The sequence below is a fragment of the Neoarius graeffei genome, chromosome 27 (assembly GCF_027579695.1).
Source record: "Neoarius graeffei isolate fNeoGra1 chromosome 27, fNeoGra1.pri, whole genome shotgun sequence".
Taxonomy (NCBI): Eukaryota; Metazoa; Chordata; class Actinopteri; order Siluriformes; family Ariidae; genus Neoarius; species Neoarius graeffei.
The window spans coordinates 52450419-52470142 of record NC_083595.1 but is presented as its reverse complement, the minus strand read 5'-3'; the positions used below and the strand labels follow the sequence as shown (position 1 = coordinate 52470142).

The 19724-nt window shown below is 43.3% G+C and overlaps 1 protein-coding gene across 1 annotated transcript in view; it reads left to right on the top strand.

Annotated features, from left to right (window-relative positions):
• The window catches only part of itfg1 (integrin alpha FG-GAP repeat containing 1), a 288511-nt gene that overhangs the window by 2771 nt on the left and 266016 nt on the right, over positions 1–19724 (top strand). Inside the window, exons 2-6 of the mRNA XM_060911643.1 lie at positions 5210–5294; positions 6871–7013; positions 7448–7505; positions 9952–10026; positions 10113–10207. Of these exons, the coding sequence (XP_060767626.1) occupies positions 5210–5294; positions 6871–7013; positions 7448–7505; positions 9952–10026; positions 10113–10207 (456 nt within the window). The remainder of the gene's footprint in view (positions 1–5209; positions 5295–6870; positions 7014–7447; positions 7506–9951; positions 10027–10112; positions 10208–19724) is intronic.

The following is a 19724-nucleotide window of genomic DNA, read 5'->3' as shown; positions in this document are numbered from 1 at the left end:
TTCAGGGCGGAGTGACTTGGAGTGCAGCCGCTGAAGAGGAAGCGATGAGCCGCACTGACACATTTCAACTTACGTGCCGAATTAGTCATGTGATTAGCGTATCTGTGTATTGGCGTTGCTTTGTGCACGCTAATCATTTTTAAAAACGTTAATCTGATGATCCGCTGATACGGTCTAATGTAAACCCCACCTTAGATTAGATCTGCTCGTTAGTCTGCAGTTAGAAACGGCGCAGTTATCACACCTTGGAGGGCTGCTGGACCAAGTGGATTGGCAAGAATCATGGCTCCAACAAGAGAGATGTTTCTTGAAACAAAAGAGAGGATTGTCAAACTTCTTAAAGAAGGTAACTCTTCACACATGGTTGCCAAAGATGTGGGCTGTTCACAGTCAGCTGTATCTAAGATATGGACCAAGTACAAACAGCATGGGAAGGTTTTTAAAGCCAAGCGTACTGGTAGACCAAGGAAGACATCAAAGCGTCAAGACAAAAAACTTAAGGCCGTATGTCTTGAAAACCGAAAAAGTACAACAAAACAAATGAAGCATAAATGGGAGGAAGCTGGAGTCAGTGTACAAGTATGTGACCGAACGGTGAGAAATCGCCTAAAGGAAATGGGATTTTCATCTAGGAAAGCTAAAAGAAAACCATCATTGACACCTAAACAGAAAAGAACAAGACTACAATGGGCTAAGGAGAAGCAATCATGGACTGTGGATGACTGGATGAAAGTTATCTTCAGTGATGAATCACAAATCTGCATTGGACAAGGTGATGATGCTGGAACTTTTGTTTGGTGCCGTTTCAGTGAGCTTTATGAAGAGGACTGGCTGAAGAAAACATCCAAATTTCCACAATCCTTGATGATATGGGGCTGCATGTCAGGCAAAGGCACTGGGGAGATGGCTGTGGTTACTTCAATAAATGCACAGGTTTACGTACAAAACCCTGATTCATCCTTTAGATGCAACTGGTGCCTAGGAACAGCTCGTCCCATTGATGGTAGACCATGCACTTCAGTAAGAGTCGATGACCAAGATCTTGCTGTCGTGGATTCCTTTTGTTATCTGGGGGACAGCATATCTGCAGAAGGTGGCTGTGAGGCTGCCACTGTAACTTGGGTCAGGGCTACATGGGGTAAATTTAGAGAGCTTCGACCACTTCTCTGTTCCAGGAGTCTGTCTCTCAATACACCTGGCAAAATCTACAACAGCTGTGTTAGGGGGCATTGCTTTATGCATGCGAATGCTGGCCCCTGAAACAGGCAGACTTGGCCAGGCTCCAGAGGAATGAAAGAGCCATGCTTCGCTGGATGTGCGGCATCAAACCAAAGGACGACATCCGAACCCAGGACCTCCGCCAGTGGTTGTACTTGGAAGATCTTGCTGATACCATTCGACAGAAGCGCCTCAGATGGTTTGGCCACGTCCAGAGGAACAACACCTGGTTGAGTCGTATATACACCCTGGAAGTCGATGGACGTAGGCCACCTGGGCGACCTAGAAAGAGCTGGAGTGAGGTGCTGAAGGGAGACCTGAAGGCGTTGGGACTGACCCCGGGCGATGCATATGATAGAGGGATGTGGAGGAGCAAAACCATGCAACGTCATACCCGCAGTTCAGTGGTCCAGTGACGTAAAATGGAGAGTGAGTGTGTGAGTTTACATTGACATTTTGGACAGTTTTCTTATCCCTTCAATTGAAAAGATGTTTGGGGATGATGAAAATTTTCCAAGATGACAATGCATCGTGTCATAGAGCAAAAACTGTGAAAGCATTCCTTGCTGAAAGACACATCCAGTCAATGTCATGGCCTGCAAATAGTCCAGATCTCAACCCAATAGAAAACTTGTGGTGGAAATTAAAAAACATGGTCCACGACAAGGCTCCGGCCTGCAAAGCTGATCTGGCAACTGCAATCAAAGAGAGTTGGCACCAGATTGATGAAGAATACTGTTTGTCACTCAAGTCCGTGCCTAAGAGACTGCAAGCTGTTATAAAAGCCAGAGGTGGTGCAACTCAGTACTAGTGATGTGTTTTTGAATGTTCTTTTGTTTGTCTGTTTTTCATGATTCCATATTTTTTTCCCTGTGCTTGGTCTATAAAAGTAACATTTACTGACTTCCACAATGGTTTTTCTTCATTTCTTTTAGTGTTTCGGAAGGCCAAGAAGGTAGCCTGGCAAGCCAGACTGAATGTGAATATTTAGTCTGGCCTCGATCCGTAGACATTTCCGAAGGGTGTAGGAGGAACAACCCGCTGTCTTTCAAACTGTCTCTGTGCGTATAGGCCAACGCTCTGACCAATCAGCGCAACAGTGACTGTGACGTAGTCAGAGCGACAGAAAGCAGTGGGGGAGGCCTTGAAATTAAATAATTTTTCAAAATGCGTATTAATTAATAAACATGTTCTAGATATTAAGAGGTTTGGAGATAATGACCACAAGTTTGGAGTCTGTACCACATACTTAACATACACTCTTATTTTTTTCAAGTGTTTTTCAAGGGTTTGCTTAAACTGTTTTTGAGAGTTTTTATTTAGTGGTGTTTGGTGAAATAATTTCCCTTAAATTTAAAATTTAAATTTAAAAGCTGTTTATTAATTCTTCGTACTGCACAAACTAGCCCCATCCTTTTGGCTACGAGCGGAGCCAGCTGGTAGATCAGACTTTTGCCATAGCCGGTCGGCAAAACAGCGAAAACGTCCTTCTTGAAAAGGAATGAGCGGAGAGCCTCTTCCTGCTCATGTTTCAACGAAAACTCCAAGTCTAATGCTTCTAAAACTGATTCCAAAGCGGAGTCAAACGTGCGCTGTTCACTAGCCGTAGCCATCTTTCCTGCTGTGCTTTCTCCAGCGTCGCGCAGCTTTGTCGTCACTCCTGCAAAAGCCCGCCCAAAGAATCCAAACAAAAACCTTGCGTTGTGATTGGTGGGCACGATTTGATGCCCGGGGTGTTTTTGTTTATATGGTGCAAAGCTAGACCCACTTGCTAGGCAAAAATATTTTTGGCCGCTAGGCGGGTGGGTCGAGTTTACAAGGCTACCAAGAAGGTGCACTTTGGAATGACTTTATTATTGTATCATGTTTGTGATCGGAGTTTGTTCTACAGAATAAAACGTGTGAATGAGTGCTCATCCAAGACTGCTGATTCCATACTTTTTGCCAGGGGTTGTATGAATGATAACACAAAAACATCTTTTCTGCTCATGCTTAGTGGTTGGGTGAAACCATTTATTGTCAAACGACTGTGTTTGCTCTTTTTAAATCATAATGACAAGAGAAACTACCCAAGTGACCCTGATCAAAAGTTCACATACCCTGGTGATTTTGGCCTGATAACATGCACAGAAGTTGACTCAGATGGGTTTGAATGGCTACTAAAGGTACCGTAGGATCCTCACCTGTAATCCGTTTGCTTGTAATCAGTGTGTGTGCATAAAAGCTGAGTGAGTTTCTGGGATCCAGACAGACTCTCGCATCTTTCATGACGTTTCTGGATTCTGAGTCATGGGGAAAGCAAAAGAATTGTCAACGGATCTACGGGAAAAGGTAGTTGAACTGTCTAAAACAGGAAAGGGATACAAAAAGATATCCACGGAATTGATAACGCCAGTCAGCAGTGTTCAAACTGCGATTAACAAATGGAAAATCAGGGGCTCTGTTAAAACCAAACCACGGTCAGGTAGACCAACAAAAATTTATGCCAAACAGCACAGAGACGAGCCTCAAAACTTCTGGAACAAGGTAATTTGGAGTGATGAGACCAAAATTGAACTTTTTGGCCACAACCATAAACGTTACATTTGGAGAGGTGTCAGCAAGGCCTATGATGAAAGGAACACCATTCCGACTGTAAAGCACGGAGGTGGATCGCTGATGTTTTGGGGGTGTGTGAGCTACAAAGGCACAGGAAACTTGTTCAAAGTTGAAGGAAAGATGAATGCAGCACGTTATCAGCAAATACTGGAGGCAAATTTGCACTCATCAGCCCGGAAGCTGCGCATGGGACGTACTTGGACATTCCAACATGACAACGATCCAAAACACAAGGCCAGGTTGACCTGTCATTGGCTACAGCAGAACAAAGTGAAGGTTCTGGAGTGGCCATCTCAGTCTCCTGACCTCAATATCATTGAGCCACTCTGGGGAGATCTCAAGCATGCAGTTCGTGCAAGACAGCCCAGGAACTTACAGGAACTGGAGGCTTTTTGCCAAGAAGAATGGGCAGCTTCACCATCTGAGAAAATAAAGAGCCTCATCCACAACGACCACAAAAGGCTTCAGGTGGTCACTGATGTTAGAGGGGGCAATACACGGTATTAAGAACTGGGGTATGTAAACTTTTGATCAGGGTCATTTGTATGTTTTTTGTCATTATGATTTAAAAAATAGAAAACAGTTTATCAGTAAATGGCTTCATCCAACCACTAACCATGAGTGGGGAAAAAGTTTGTGTGTTATCATTCATATTCTCTGAAAAAAGGCCAAGAAAGCAAAAATTCTGCCAGGGTATGTAAACTTATGAGCACAACTGCATTTAGTGCACTATACAGGGAAGTGCACTATACAGGCTAATACATCATACACTCTCAGAAAACCAAGCCTGGATCCTATTTAGTGCCCAACAGAAAGCATCATCTCTGGCACAAGAGCCCTACACACTATTTAGTGCACTACAAATACACAAAATGGAGTAAGCACTTGTTCTCTGCTTTCTAAATAAGTGCTCCGAGTCGTATATGAAGTGAGGCCTCTGAGCTATTTAGTGTCCTACATACAAAAGAGGCTCAGGATTCAGTCCTTACTCTTTAAATAAGTGCACTACGTACTGTATAATAGCTCTTACGCCCTGTTTAGTGAACTTTTTTATATTAAATAAAGACCCAGTTGAAGTGTTCTAGCAAGTGCACTTGATAGCGTAGTGTACTACAGTAAGGCTGATGATGCGTCTTGTCTCTCCTCTACAAGGGTGCTCACGACACGGGGAACGCAACAGTGGTTTTGACACTTTGTCGTGAACGATGTATCCAGATTTACGGCTCGAGCGCGCCGTGTTGTGTAAAAGCACACTCGCTGGGAAATTAAAATGGGTCATGCACACTAGCCCACTATAGTGTGTACCAAAAGTATTTATTCTATTTCTCTCGTCTTCCCTACGTAGGGAGTGAAGAAAGTGTGGATCATCGGTTTACGTGTTTATCTGTTTCAGACTCGGAGCTGGTGATTTTCTTGGCTGATGTGAAAGCTCCGTATTTCAAACCCAAAGTGCGTGTAAAGAAAGACGCGTTTCCGAGGTAAGTGGGTGGGTGTACTCCTCTGTTACCCCTTTTCCACCAAATCAGTTCCAGGGCTGGTTCGGGGCCGGTGCTGGTGCTGGTTCACAACTCGTTCAACTTGCGAGCCAGCTGAGAACCAGTTTGCTTTTCCATAGCTCGTGGTGCTAAGCGGAGCCACGTCATTACGTCGCTGTGTACGTCATTATGTCGCTGTATACGTCAGTTATGGCGCTACGTTTACATAAACCTTGGCACGAATATCAAAGCAAAAGCAACACGGAAGAAGTAGCAGCAATAACAACAACAATAGCTGACTTCGCGTTTGTACAGCTGCTGCTTCTCGTTGCTTAAAAATGGCAATCTTTCGCGGTCTTATTGTTGTTGGTCTTAACAACTCGGCGGGGGGGCGGACGTAAGCGGTTCTTTCCTCTGGCCCAGCAGAGAGTTGGTGCTAGCCTGGAACCGGTTTTTTTTTTGGCCCCAGAGCCAGTTCTTTGTCAGTGACTACGTTTACATGCACATCCAAATCGAGCTGCTGTTGGTAATCGAGCAAAGAGTCCCAGCAGGGGTGCCAGAGAAATCCAATCCTACATGCACAAGTGAAATCGGGCTATTGTGCAAGGTGCATTGTGTACCCGAGCCACATGTGGCGCTACACGCCCCATGGTGTTGGTACACCTCCGGTTGTCGTCATGAAGAAGAGCTATAGTGTTGCCAGATACTGCTGACGTTTTCCAGCCCAAAACATGTTCAAATCTGCTAAAATGCACTTAAAACCCCCCAATCTGGCAACACTAGCAGTTCCGTGTTCAAGCTGTTAGGCTTGCTCTAACAGACTGTATGGCTACAAACTGTCCGGCGCAGACCACTGTTTTGTAAGACAACTTATTTTGCACAATAATATTTTTCTAAAGTCCATTTTTTGCTTACAAAAAAATATTTTTTTTTTTGCTTACAATTTAACTTATGTCGTAATAAACACACAAAAAGTTCAATTGTTTTGTTTTTATTGACATTCTTCAGATGTTGGACATATATATACACACAAATACAATGACTTGTTTATGTACACAATTCACAGCTATGCAACAGCTGTACAGATGTATTTGGTGATACAGTAAGTGAGCTAAATTTTAACAGTGCAAGCAATGCCACAAAAAGAAAAGATTCATGCCGTTGTCATGATTCGTTGTCATGCCGACCGAGGCTGTTGTGTTTCCCGCTTGTGGTCTCGTCACTCGTCACTTCCGGAAGTAGCTCAACAACTAGCTCGATAGGGTATACATGCACAAAGTAGCTCGGCAGAAATCGCATAAACTAGGTCGTGTAGCTCGATTCCGAGAAATCAAGTTCGGTTCAATTTCAGCCGAATTAAGGTGTATACATGGCATTTTGAACTTCGATTTCAGTCGAGCAACGGCAGAAATTCGATTCTCTCTATGTGCATGTAAACGTAGTGAGTGGAAACAGAAAACCCGGTTCCAAACTAAGCACTGGCCCCGAACCAGCCCTAGAACTGATTTGGTGGAAAAGGGGCACATGTGTGTATCCTGGGTATGTATGTGTACTGTGTGTGTTCCGTTTGGTGTTTCAGTGATGTCAGCGTGATCAGCAGTGTGGTTCCAGCTGATTATGATGGAGATTCTCAGATGGATGTTCTGCTCACTGGCCACGCCACAGGATCGGACCTGCAGCACACCAGCGTCTTCGTCTTCTGGGGGAACAACCAAACTCTCAGTAATATCTCTCTCTCTCTCTCTCTCTCTCTCTCTCTCACATGCAATCAGTTCACTTGGGCTAGAAAGAATCATTGCTCACTAAAGGGACAGAGAGGAAAGCTGGATGGATGGACAGAGAGGGAGAGATAAAAGTGGATGAATGGATAAACAGCAGTGACTTGATTAAGAAACAGATGGATAAAGGGATGAACGAAAAGAGAAAAATACAGAGAAGGAGAATGCCTGGATAATGAAGGGATGGGTACAAATATGGGAAAAGGTGAAGATGGACACATGAAAGAAATGCATGCATAAAAAGGGATCAAGTGATGAGACTAATAAACGGGTGAATAGATATAAGAATAGAGTGAAGTACAAAGGGATGACTGGACAAAGGCATTGAGTGATAAATCAGTAAAAATAATAAACAAACACTTTATTATTCTCTGACAGATCAGAGCGCAAGAGTCGACTTGAACAGAACCTTTAAGGATCAACCTCTTGTTATGGAGTAAGTATACACACGTACACACGAATAGGTGACTGACACTGAATTTCCCCTGTGTGTGCGTGTGGTGCTCTGCCATGGATTGACTTCACATCTAGACAGTATTCCCACATCACACCCAGAATTCCTGGGATAAACTCTGAATCCACTGCCTCTCTGACCAGAATAAAATGCTTCCTGAATGGGGGGAAAAAAACCCACTATATGAAGAAAAGGTGCATATCGCGATTAAAATGCTGCACGGAAATAAACCTCTGAATCTGTTCCGTGTCACGGCGAAAAACAGACCTGCGCTCATGTGACTAAAATTATGACACATTATTCAGTTTCTTAATTATTTATTCTTATTACAACCATATGTCTGTGAAGGGCACAGTGGTGTAGTGGTTAGCGCTGTCGCCTCACAGCAAGAAGGTCCGGGTTCGAGCCCTGGGGCCGGCGAGGGCCTTTCTGTGTGGAGTTTGCATGTTCTCCCCGTGTCCGCGTGGGTTTCCTCCGGGTGCTCCGGTTTCCCCCACAGTCCAAAGACATGCAGGTTAGGTTAACTGGTGACTCTAAATTGAGCGTAGGTGTGAATGTGAGTGTGAATGGTTGTCTGTGTCTATGTGTCAGCCCTGTGATGACCTGGCGACTTGTCCAGGGTGAACCCCGCCTTTCGCCCGTAGTCAGCTGGGATAGGCTCCAGCTCGCCTGCGACCCTGTAGGACAGGATAAAGTGGCTACAGATAATGAGATGAAGATGTCTGTGAAGATTCTCAGTCATCCAGGTCATTGTAAACTGTGGTTGGTAGAAGAGAGCAACTGGACTTGTTAGAAGATTCTTGAAAACGTTTCACCTCTCCTCCGAAAGGCTTCCTCAGTTCTGTCTGACTAATCGGGAGTATCAGGTATTTATCCTTTCATGGATCATCATAGAATCAGGATCAGAATTCTGATGGCTGCATAGTAGGCGGCTGATAAATGATGTCTTGGACCCCCACCTCTGTTCAGTGATGGCCGTTCCAGGCTGACAAAAAAAAAGAATGATCCTCTCAAGCAAGTCCAGTTGCTCTCTCCTACCACCCACAGTTTACTATGACCTGGATGACTGAGAATCTTCACAGATATGTTTCTACGCACTTTGGGATGAGATCCCTTCGACTGCTGCGGGAGTATGAGAGGACTTCCAGAAAACTGGCAGACATTTCAGCCAGAGAGGATCGTTCATTTTTTTGTCAGCCTGGAACGGCCATCACTGAACAGAGATGGGGGTCTAAGACATCATTTATCAGCCACCTACTATGCAGCCATCGGAACTCTGATTCTGTGATGATCCATGAGAGGATAAATACCTGATATTCCCGATTAGTCAGACAGAACTGAAGAAGCTTTTCGGAGGAGAGATGAAACGTTTTCAAGAATCTTCAAACAAGTCCAGTTGCTCTCTTCTACCAACCACAGTTTATTACAACCACTGCGTGCTCAGAACGCTCACTGAACACAACTTTAGTGTTGCTGAAACAGAGTAATGTATTTTACTTTAATGCTTTTGGATCATTTTAAAGTTATGCAAATAAATGAATACGGTTATACTGTACATGTGTCCTGAGGGTGTCTGTAATGGAAACTTCTAATAAACACTTCAGAATGCTTAGCAGTTGTCTTTCCAGTTATTTATTATAGTAGATCATATAAAACAGGAAAGGAAGAAGAAGAAAGACACCACTTCAGTGATGCCGAGAGTGTGCGCTCTCTGAGAGTTGTGTCTTAGTGGCAGTTATCTATTATGCTCCAAAGGCATTCACTTACTGCTCGCGTCTGGACGTGATTTGGCTCAAGATTTTCTATGAAGCTTTGTTGAAGTGCACCTGGCGTGCTCTGGGATGTGCAGGCGGATGCGTGGTTAGGGAGAACTCACACCCTGCTTATCATCAGCCAAGGGCGGCACAGTGGTGTAGTGGTTAGCGCTGTTGCCTCACAGCAAGAAGGTCTGGGTTCGAGCCCCGTGGCCGTCGAGGGCCTTTCTGTGCGGAGTTTGCATGTTCTCCCCGTGTCCGCGTGGGTTTCCTCCGGGTGCTCCGGTTTCCCCCACAGTCCAAAGACATGCAGGTTAGGTTAACACAGCACGGCCTTGGGCTGAGGTGCCTAAGAGTGGCGGCGCGTACGTATGCAGCGGCTTTGCTCTCCTGTGATGAACTAAAATTTCGTTGTACATTTGTGCAGTGACAACAAAGGCATTCTAAGAAAGGCGATTCCAGCACGTAGGGAAAACAACTTGTCTCAGTACACTAGGCCACTTGAGTTCAACACACAGAAACACGGAGAAGAGGAATGTTCATTCACTAAATTTCCTTCCCAGTGTCCTAACTTCGGCATTCAAACGTGTGTTCTTCTAGAAAGTTCTGTAGGTACTGTATGTAAATGTAAAAACAGTAGTATAAAGCCTTCCTCATGTGTTTCTTGATTGCAGCTTTAATGGCGATATGACCCCGGATATTTTCGGAATGGTGGACGACTCCACAGAGGTCTGCTATCTCCGTGGCAGGTAAAGGGAATTTCAGGAGTAACAGTTTCGTATCTTCACGATTTATTGTCCAGGTAGGGAGCTAATTTCTTCGTTTCGTTCTACAGGAAGCTGAAGTGTGAGAAAGCTCTCGGGTCAGGCGTGCAGATCCGCATTCCTCACTCCAACGCTTTCATTGACCTGAACAAGGACTTCACAGCTGGTGAGTCATGACTCCAGCGCCTGCGGTCTGCCTTGAAAGAGTCTTTTGAAAATATGAGTAGCATAAAGGCGTTCTTTTGAAAGAAGTGTTCACTAATAACGACCGATTGATATTTGCTTGAAAGGCGCCACATCAGAAGTGAGGTGAAATATCAGCGACGCTTTTGTATTTTGGCACCAGATTTGATCAACTGCTGAGACTAGGGCTGCGTACCGGGACTGTACCATGAAAATCGATTCGGTACAGGTCCAAAATACCGGATCATGAAGTACCGGTACTGTACCGATTATAAATTTACACCAATTATATGCTTATTTTGTGACTGAAGATGCGTAAATCCTACCACAAAGACGAAAATTTAGCACTGGAAAAGACGTAAAATGCCGCGCTGAAACTTGAAATCGGAGCCATCTTTGATTTGAGATCCTCTCGCCACAGTCTCACGAGACATTGCGAGAGCTTGGCTGATCCAGCGTTCTGATTGGTTAAAAAGACTCAAAAGCAGGTCAGCCATTTTTCCTTTGTTGGCATTGGCAGCCTTTGTTGCTTTGTGTAATTTTGCCGCGTAAGTTAAAGGCCGCGGACTGCGCGGAGTCTGTAGTACTCTAGTGTAGTCACTTCTCGCTGTGAGACAACTTTATGATTTTTTGTCCCAAGTTAACTATAGTGTGAGACTGAGAGGGTGACTGAGAAGTGAGGTCGGAAACCTAGTTATGTTCGGTTTTCTTTGAATAAAGATACTGACAAGTTGTCAACAGTTTATTCATGTTTCTGTCATTATTGAAGAAGTTCAGAAGAATTTGTCAAATTGTCCAGGTCCGGACCGGTACCTGATGTTACGTTTAGGTACGCAGCCCTAGCTGAGACGGTACATGACTTTTTGTACAAGCATGTCCATAGGGGGCGCTAAAATCAAACAGCGATTTGGTTTGTCCTCTCAAGTTAAAAACAGAGATGATAGGAGTAGACGCTTTGTTTCAAATATGAACGGGGCAACCTGTTGAACTCAAAATGGGGACTGCATTCTATAAGTCCCGCCCCTCAGTCAAAAGCACCAGATACACTGCTGCAAAACTTTTTTTTTTTTTTTTAAATCATTCGTCACATGTAAATCGGAGCGCAGTGAAATTCTTCCTCTGCATTTAAAGTGCATCTCACGGGTAAATTCAGGCGCAAGATTAATGTAATTCTCCTATTTTATATTAAACTTTGGTCAAATATCTGTCACATTCTGCATTTTGTGCAATTTTTTTTTTTTTTTTTACCTTGCGCAATACCAGAAAAATTCAGTTGAAATCAAGCCATTTGAGGCGAATTGGTCCGCCTCTGAAAATACTTGGCGTTTGGATTTCCCGGGAAACGGTGATTTTCGTGACATCGCGTGCGGGACGCCATGCTCTGAATCCTACGCCAGCGCTGGTTTGTTTATGAGAAAACGACCTGGTGGTTTTCTGCAAATTTCTTCAATGTTATCGCGTAATTATTAAAATGGTTAACAGATGTATCGTAGGAGGGTGTAGCAACACCAATCCTGATGGGATTAGTACTCATTGTTTCCCAAAAGACCGGACAATGAGAGAGAAATGGGAGCGCTTGGTCTACACAGGCTGTGCACTGAAACCGTGCAAAGCTCTCGCAGCCTGCTGGCGCTTCCGCAGGTAACGTCACGAATCTGGCTCCAGACTCCCTTGGGATTTTTCCAGATTCGTTTTGTTGTTTTATTTTTTTCTGCTGTAGACAGATGGCCTTGTGCAGAATTACCCTGTGTTAGGTGTTCGGTGCCTTGCTCAAGGGCCCTTCAGCCAGGGGTGTAGAGGGAGGAGAAAGTCCTGTTTATTCCCACCTACACATTTCCCTGCTTTTGATTTCCCAGGAATCGACCCGGCGGCCTTTTGGTCCCGAAGTTGCTACTTTTACCCCATGGCTCCTCATGTTTTATTTGTTGTTACAGAAAAACAAGCATGCGTAGTATCTGCTGCAAAGGAAATCTTCTTTACGGAACCAAAGACAATGTGGTATTTATGCTGTTTTGTCAGATGTCAAACTTGTGTCTGAAAAGCCGATGTCTTTAATGTGCTTCTCGTGCATGGCTTGTATGATTTGGAAATGGCTCCCAAGAGGACAGGCTTTACAACAGGACTTTGGATGAAAATGATGTTTTGAGCTTGAATCTGCTTTGTTAGGATTATCATTCTCACACTGGATCGAAGCTGTAGTATTATGTCGATCTTGGACCCCGTGTGATGGCTTTCTGAGGCTGTACGATTACGTTTGTCGTGAAATAAGTAGCATTCGTGTTGACAGAGACCCAGGTGAGGTCTAAGTGCCTCTTGGACTGAAATATACAGCAATTTTCAACCTCAGTGCAAAAGGAAAGGCTTTTCATTTTCTTCACCACTGAATAAATAAATCTCCGCCCCCGGACTGTTTTCGCTGCTCGCTTTAGTCACTTGTCATCAAGATGGAGTGTCTTCACTGCCTTGCTTTCTGGCCAACAGATTTTAAGTCTTGTTTGATCCAAACCTGATGAAGCATGTGTTGTTTTGGAGCAGATGGGTGGAGGAGTCATGTCGCTCGCTCTCTCTCTCTCTCTCTGTGTGTGATATTTGCTCACTGGGCTGTGATGTTTGAACTGTTGGTGTAATTAATAATTAAGCCGGAGACAGATTTGAAACAATGCACTTCCAAATAAGCGAATCACACTTAAGTGGCAGAGCCAACACCGTCTCTCACTGATATCTCGACCAAGCCATGAGAGACGGGTTCTCTTCTGTTCTGTCCCAGGAACTGTTCCCGCAGGCAGGAGTGAATGTTTGAGCTTTGGGTTAGTTGAGAATGAAATGCACCCGATGGTCACTTTCCACTGAATTTAGCTCCTCATCCAAGATGATCCAGTGGCACACACGGTGCACGCCAGAACCCACACCACAGCGCTGTTGAATTCTGCTTTCTGATTGGTCAGAAGGTGTTGATTAATTCTCTAACAGCAGCTCTGACAGTAGTGCAGCTGCAGATCACGTCATCATCGTTTCTCCAGCAGCAGCTCGTCTCATTCCCTGTGAATGAGAGAACAAGTTTAGGTTGTGTTTGTGGAAGGAGTCTCCAGTGACTAGAGGTAAAGCTGTGACTGTTTCAGGACAGAGCTGTTTACGCTTCAAGGTTGTCTTGGTAACATGACGAGCTTTATTTTTCGTCTTATTAACATCGAGAGAGAGGAAAAAAGAGAAGGAATGAATGTTTACAGCTGTTATGAGCACGAGTGAAAAGAGGAGTTAACTACACTACCGTTCAAAAGTTTGGGGTCACTTTGAAATGTCCTTATTTTTGAAAGAAAAGCACTGTTCTTTTCAACGATCACTTTAAACTAATCAGAAATCCACTCTATACATTGCTAATGTGGTAAATGACTATTCTAGCTGCAAATGTGTGGTTTTTGGTGCAATATCTCCATAGGTGTATAGAGGCCCATTTCCAGCAACTCTCACTCCAGTGTTCTAATGGTACAATGTGTTTGCTCATTGCCTCAGAAGGCTAATGGATGATTAGAAAACCCTTGTACAATCATGTTAGCACAGCTGAAAACAGTTGAGCTCTTTAGAGAAGCTATAAAACTGACCTTCCTTTGAGCAGATTGAGTTTCTGGAGCATCACATTTGTGGGGTCGATTAAATGCTCAAAATGGCCAGAAAAATGTCTCGACTATATTTTCTATTCATTTTACAACTTATGGTGGGAAATAAAAGTGTGACTTTTCATGGAAAACACAAAATTGTCTGGGTGACCCCAAACTTTTGAACGGTAGTGTAATTTCATGGACTTTCCACATAGTTAATTGTAACTAAACTGATAGTCTGGCATGTGTGGTTTTTTTTTTTTTAGTAAATTAAAAAGACTGATGGTAAATTGCTGGGGAATAAGAGGAATAAAACACTTTGGGGTGTGCTGTTATTGGAAAATAATCAGCTTCTAGGTCATAACAGTAACTCCTCTTTGTCACACCTCCCCATCACTGATTATTTTCCTGTAACAGCATGACACCAAGTGTTGCATTATGAAACTTTTATTCACGCACAATCTAGAATATGAGAGAGAAGATGTACGAAAAGGCTTAGTACGATTTTTATGTATAACAGAAAAAGAATTTGCAAACAATTACGACAGTTATTGATGAAAGGTGTGCGGCTGTTGAAATTGTATGAACTTTCGTGTCAACAGCCACCCATGTCATATAATCTTTTTTTTTTTTGAGAACAAGAGAACTATACAAATCTACATTGCAGCTAAATACACTGTACTTTAATTTAATTTTTTTGATTAAAAAACAAGTCCATATTCCATATGGCTATAACAAACAGGGATAAAATGTGAACGTGTACATGTCTGTGTTTGCCGTGGCTATAAAAACACGAACAATAACGGTGATAAATCTGAAAATTGTCTTGTGACGGATTTTATTCAAGATTTTTATTTGTCATATACACAGTAACAGACACAGCAGTTTATTATCGGGTAATGAAATTCTTATTTTGCAACTGCCCGACCAAACTACGCTTACCAAAATAAAAAGATATATATGAAATATAAAGTGCATATGGAATGCAAAATATAAAGGTAGAGTGAAAAATGAAGATAACATTTAAAAAAAAAAAAAAAGGAGAGGCAAACAATGTGCAAACATAGAGGTAGAGATATACTGTGCAATGTCTTGTGTGAAATTGCTACTATAATCCGTGGTTCAAAGCCTGATAGAAATATAGAGGTAGATGGTGATTATAATCCATGGTTCAATTTTATCACGATGTAATTATTATATGTTCATATTGCCGAGGTGTACTCATAACTCCAGTGCAAAAACAGACATCCAGTATGCCTTGGAATAAAGCGATCGTCGTGTAGACTTTTAGTCCGATCTGTCTTAACAACTTGAATTGGACTCTGCATTTTTACAACGTGATAATATGCGGTGTAGAAACAATAAGACTGTGTGTCATATTTCAGTTACCTGCCCCCCCCATCCAAGTTTCTATGGCGTTAAAAGCGTTCCTCAGTAAACTCCTCTGTCCATCAGTCTGACTGTAACAATCGCCCTGCTCAGGGATGGATCGTGTTAATGAAGCGATCTCCGTCTCCTCTCAAAGTTAAGACAATCTGAACGTGGTGGATTTAAAAAAAAAAAAAAAAAAAACGTTCATAAGGGACGGTGAGTGATGGAGTGAAAGTGTCACTGGTCATCGGAGGCTAAAGAGGTCACAGTGTCCTTCACAGGGAAGATGCCCACCTTAGCTTCATCTCCACACGTGCCCCCTCGCACTCAGCATGAGCTTGGCATCCATCGCCGCTCCCGAGCCATCTGGAGGCTGTTCCTGCTGCTCCCGTTGCCATAGAAACGCACCTCTGATTGGCAGCCCTGTGGAAAAGAAGCGGGGGGAGGGGGGGAAGACACGTTTCCAGCAGCTGTGGAGAAATCACAACAGCCACCAAGAGGATAAGAATAAAGAATAAATATATATATATTATTTTTTTCCCCTTTGTGTGCTCCTTCCCATGTAATTATCTCCAGAATGGTGGGTCTGGGAGGTTGGCTTCTCTGTAAACGAGTGCTTGGGAAGACAGTTTTTCTGAATTTGAATGTAGACTATCTGCTATTTTTAGAGATGCTTGGCAAAGTTATTCATTCCCCCCAGAGGCTTGATCTTGTACGACGTATAGCACACAGTTCCAGAGACGGGCTCTGTCTTTCTCAAGCTATTCCTGAGTTCATTTCACGGATTTCTTTTTTGTGTGTGGATGAAAAGTGCCCTTTCGATGATCCTGACTTGGACTCTAAAGACCCGTTATGGCTCAGATGTTTGGCTTCATCTCAAATCACACTGTGCACTTTTATTTTTACACTATACAGCTGAAATGTGGACTCGAGGTTCAGATTTATCGATCAAATTGTGGTAAGGTTTCTAATTTGCTGACTTGGGACGGGACTTGAACAGCTTCTTCACTGACCTGAGATTCAACTCTGATGGCAAGCAAATAAAAATGAAGTTATGCAACAACATGCAATTTTTTTTTTTTTGAAAATAATTATTTATTGATGAGGGATTTGTTTTTCTCTGAATGCACTTTTCAATTAAAGGTTGTATTTTTTTCTTTTTTTTCAGCATGAGAAAAAGCGACGTAACCAAAAGGTTTTTTGTGTGGGTGTTTTTTTTTTAATATAAACGGGGGGGGGGCTGATAATCGTGCCAGCGCCTGGTCTTGCCATGCAGTCTCTCATCCAGGCCCTTAAGGCACATCGGGCAGCACTGATCTCCGCTTCTATTGCCCTCTTGCCTATTACTTAGCGAGGGTTACAGTGGGGGGCGGGTCCTCTGCTAACCATGAGAGTTTGACTCCCTACTCACATCTGTATTGTGGTGCCTTGCCAGATGGCAGTAGATACCATTTTTATGATGGTCTTTGGTATGACCCAACCACGAGTAGAACTCGCCATCTCCCAGTTGAGAGGCGGACACGCTAACCACTAAGCCAATGTGGGGGGGTGAGTGAGAAATATCTTTCTAAAATGGGCCAAAACTGTAGTGGCAGAATTTTATTTATTTTTTTAATTTTTAATATAAACAAAGGTCTCAGGTCTTTTCCACACAACACGCAATTTTTTTTTTTTTTTTTAAATATAGGAATTTTTTTGGGTTTTTTGTTTCTTGTTCACACAAAGGTGCTTTATTTTTTATTTATTTTTTTGGGGTCACTGAACATTTTTCAAGGGCAACCTCTAAGATGGAGAAATTTTAAAACTCCATTTTCTTTGTTTTCATGTTGATGTGGAAAAACATGTTTTTCCAAAATGCTTGTTCCTTTGTGCTCAGAAGTTTCTTCTTTAGTAACGTGTGAAGTCCCACTCCCCCGCACTCTGTATTCCAGTGGAGCTTTAAACGAATAGAAAAGGTAAAGTAAATGCATGCACGGGTTGGTAGCGTGTAATATTGAGAGCCTGTAAGAAAAGTTTCAGGCATGTTTGACCATTTATAAGAAAGTTGAGCGTTTTTGTATCGCTGCTCGAATGCCAGCAGGAGGCCGCCATGCGGCCTGTTGGAAGGGCGATGCGTGACGTCTTTTGGGTGCAAGGCTGTGTGTGTACTTCAGTACGGAAGGGGCAAAGCGAAAGGTCTAGTAATGCCGCTTTTCCGCTACAAACGCAGCTGAGCCGGGCTGAGCCGTGCCGTGCTGAGTCGGGCCGAGCGGGGCTGTTGGAGTTGCATTTCGACTACAACCGCGCTGAACCGTCCTGGCTGGAAGTGGGTGGACACATTGGGTGGAGTTAGCGAAAGTGGGTGGACGTCACGTAATGTCGTTAAGCAACGCAAACAGTGACATCAGTGAGCTTTTAAGTGGTAGTCTCACGACCCGAATAGTAAACAATAAACATGGAGGACATGGAGTCGTTAGTGTTGCTGGTCTTGGTGCTGTGGCTTGTTGTCACCGACAACACGGACAGATACTGGCAAGAGCGTATAGATGAGGCGAGGCGCATAAGGCTTCAGAAATTCTCGTAATTCGTAATTCTTCTTCTTCCGGGTTTACGGTGTTTACAGATCCCAGCGCACTCGCGGGGCGTGTGTGGGCATGTGAGGACACTCCTCCTCACCAATCAGTGCACAGGGGAGTGTCTGCTCACGCCCCCAACCTCACTCGGCACGGTTTGGCTCGCTTCAGCCCCACTCCAAAACGGTGCGAGTTTTAGGGGCTAAGCAGGGCTGAAACGAGCTGAGTCGTGCTGGTTTTTGGTAGTCGAAACGCGAGCCGTGTCGGGCTGAAGTGAGCTGAAAAAGGGTAGTGGAAAAGGGCCATAAGGTGACAGTGTCATGGATTCCCCACACACACACACACACACACACACTTTGCGTCTGAAATGGTGTGTTAATGAGCTGCAAACCTGAACTCTTGACCTGTAAAACCAGGCTGAAACTATGTATGCTACTTTTTAGCACGCTTAGCATGCTCTTGACTCCTTTCATGAAAAACTTCAAGACGTCCCCAAGCTAGCCTACCGTAATTACCATAGTAGATAGTCCAACCCCTGCGACAACGCAGAAAGAGGGTAAACAAACTGCTTTTATTATACAGGATTCATGTGGACATTACAGCAGGATGCACTTGTACAAAAAAAGGCGGAAATATCGCCAGAAACACTGGAGCTGCTGATACGGTCTGGATTTATTTGGTAAAATTCATACAAGATACAGTATAAATAGCACTGAGGACAACACAAAGGATAAAATACACTTATTTCCAGTGTGGTTCTCTTCATGACGGCAAGAAACAATAAAATATAAGGGACAATAATAAATTAACAAAATGGTATAAACAATGATAAGTCATAAACAAATATGTTAACTGTAATTATCGCAGAGTCCATCTAGATTACGGAAATGGCGCCAAAATGATTAAAAATTAGTTATATATACGCACACATCATAAAACTGGGTTTGGAATTTACTCCATTAAAAACTTTCACCTGTTTCTTAAAATGATGACGTGTTTGACTGGATTGCAGTGATGGAGGTCGGCTATTCCACAAACACATTCCTGTAAACCTAAAAACTCCGAATGGTTTCTGTAAAGTGTGACGTCACTTACAGTCAGGGCTTTGAACCAGAATTTTTTTCCTATTGGTTCGTTCTGAACAGAAACGGAATTTTAACGTTTCCGGTTTTGGGTTCCACCATTAAATAGACGTTCCCGAACTGGTTAGAACAAAAAAAATTTCGTTCCCGGAACGGTTAATTACGTTCCCTGTCAGCGGTTTAACAAATAGCTATAAAATTATGTCTCTGTCTCATCCAGCTTAAGCCAAATGTAGGCTAATTCTATTACAACCTTCATTAAATAAGACAAGAAATAATTCAAAACAATTATTATTTCAAATGTTGGCGATTTGGATTCTCAGTATGTCTTCCCATCTACACAAACAGAAAAAGTGTCAAAAATGAAAGATAATTCGTTTAGTGTGTTACCAAAGGCTAGTCAGGCCCTATAGAGGGCTACCGCATGACGTCACCGCGCCGCGAGATTTTGTGAGGCGCCATATTGGAAGACCAAGTACACATCTATGCAAGTACATACATACATAAAACAAACTACACCTGAAATGTAGCCAGGGCCGGTTCTGCCCTAATCTGGACCCGGGTGCAACATCGCGCAACCCCCCCCCCCAAAAAAAAAACACCAGTCTAAATCAGGACAACCATCACATAACTATAACTATAAACATTTTATATCAACTATTTTAACTAAATGGGCTATAATAAATAAGCCTGCAGGCAGCCACGGCGGGCTGCCTCAGAAAACTAACCGTTTGTCCTACCTTAAAACTTGTTTTGCATTTTCTGCCTCCTTTTTTGTATTTTCAACCCTCCGTTTATTTTCTTTCCTTTTCTGAAAACCCAATTTGTGTCCAGACATTTTGTTCTGCTACCAACGAACTAACTCGTCAGGTCTCGTCTCTCGAGCCCGCGATGATTCC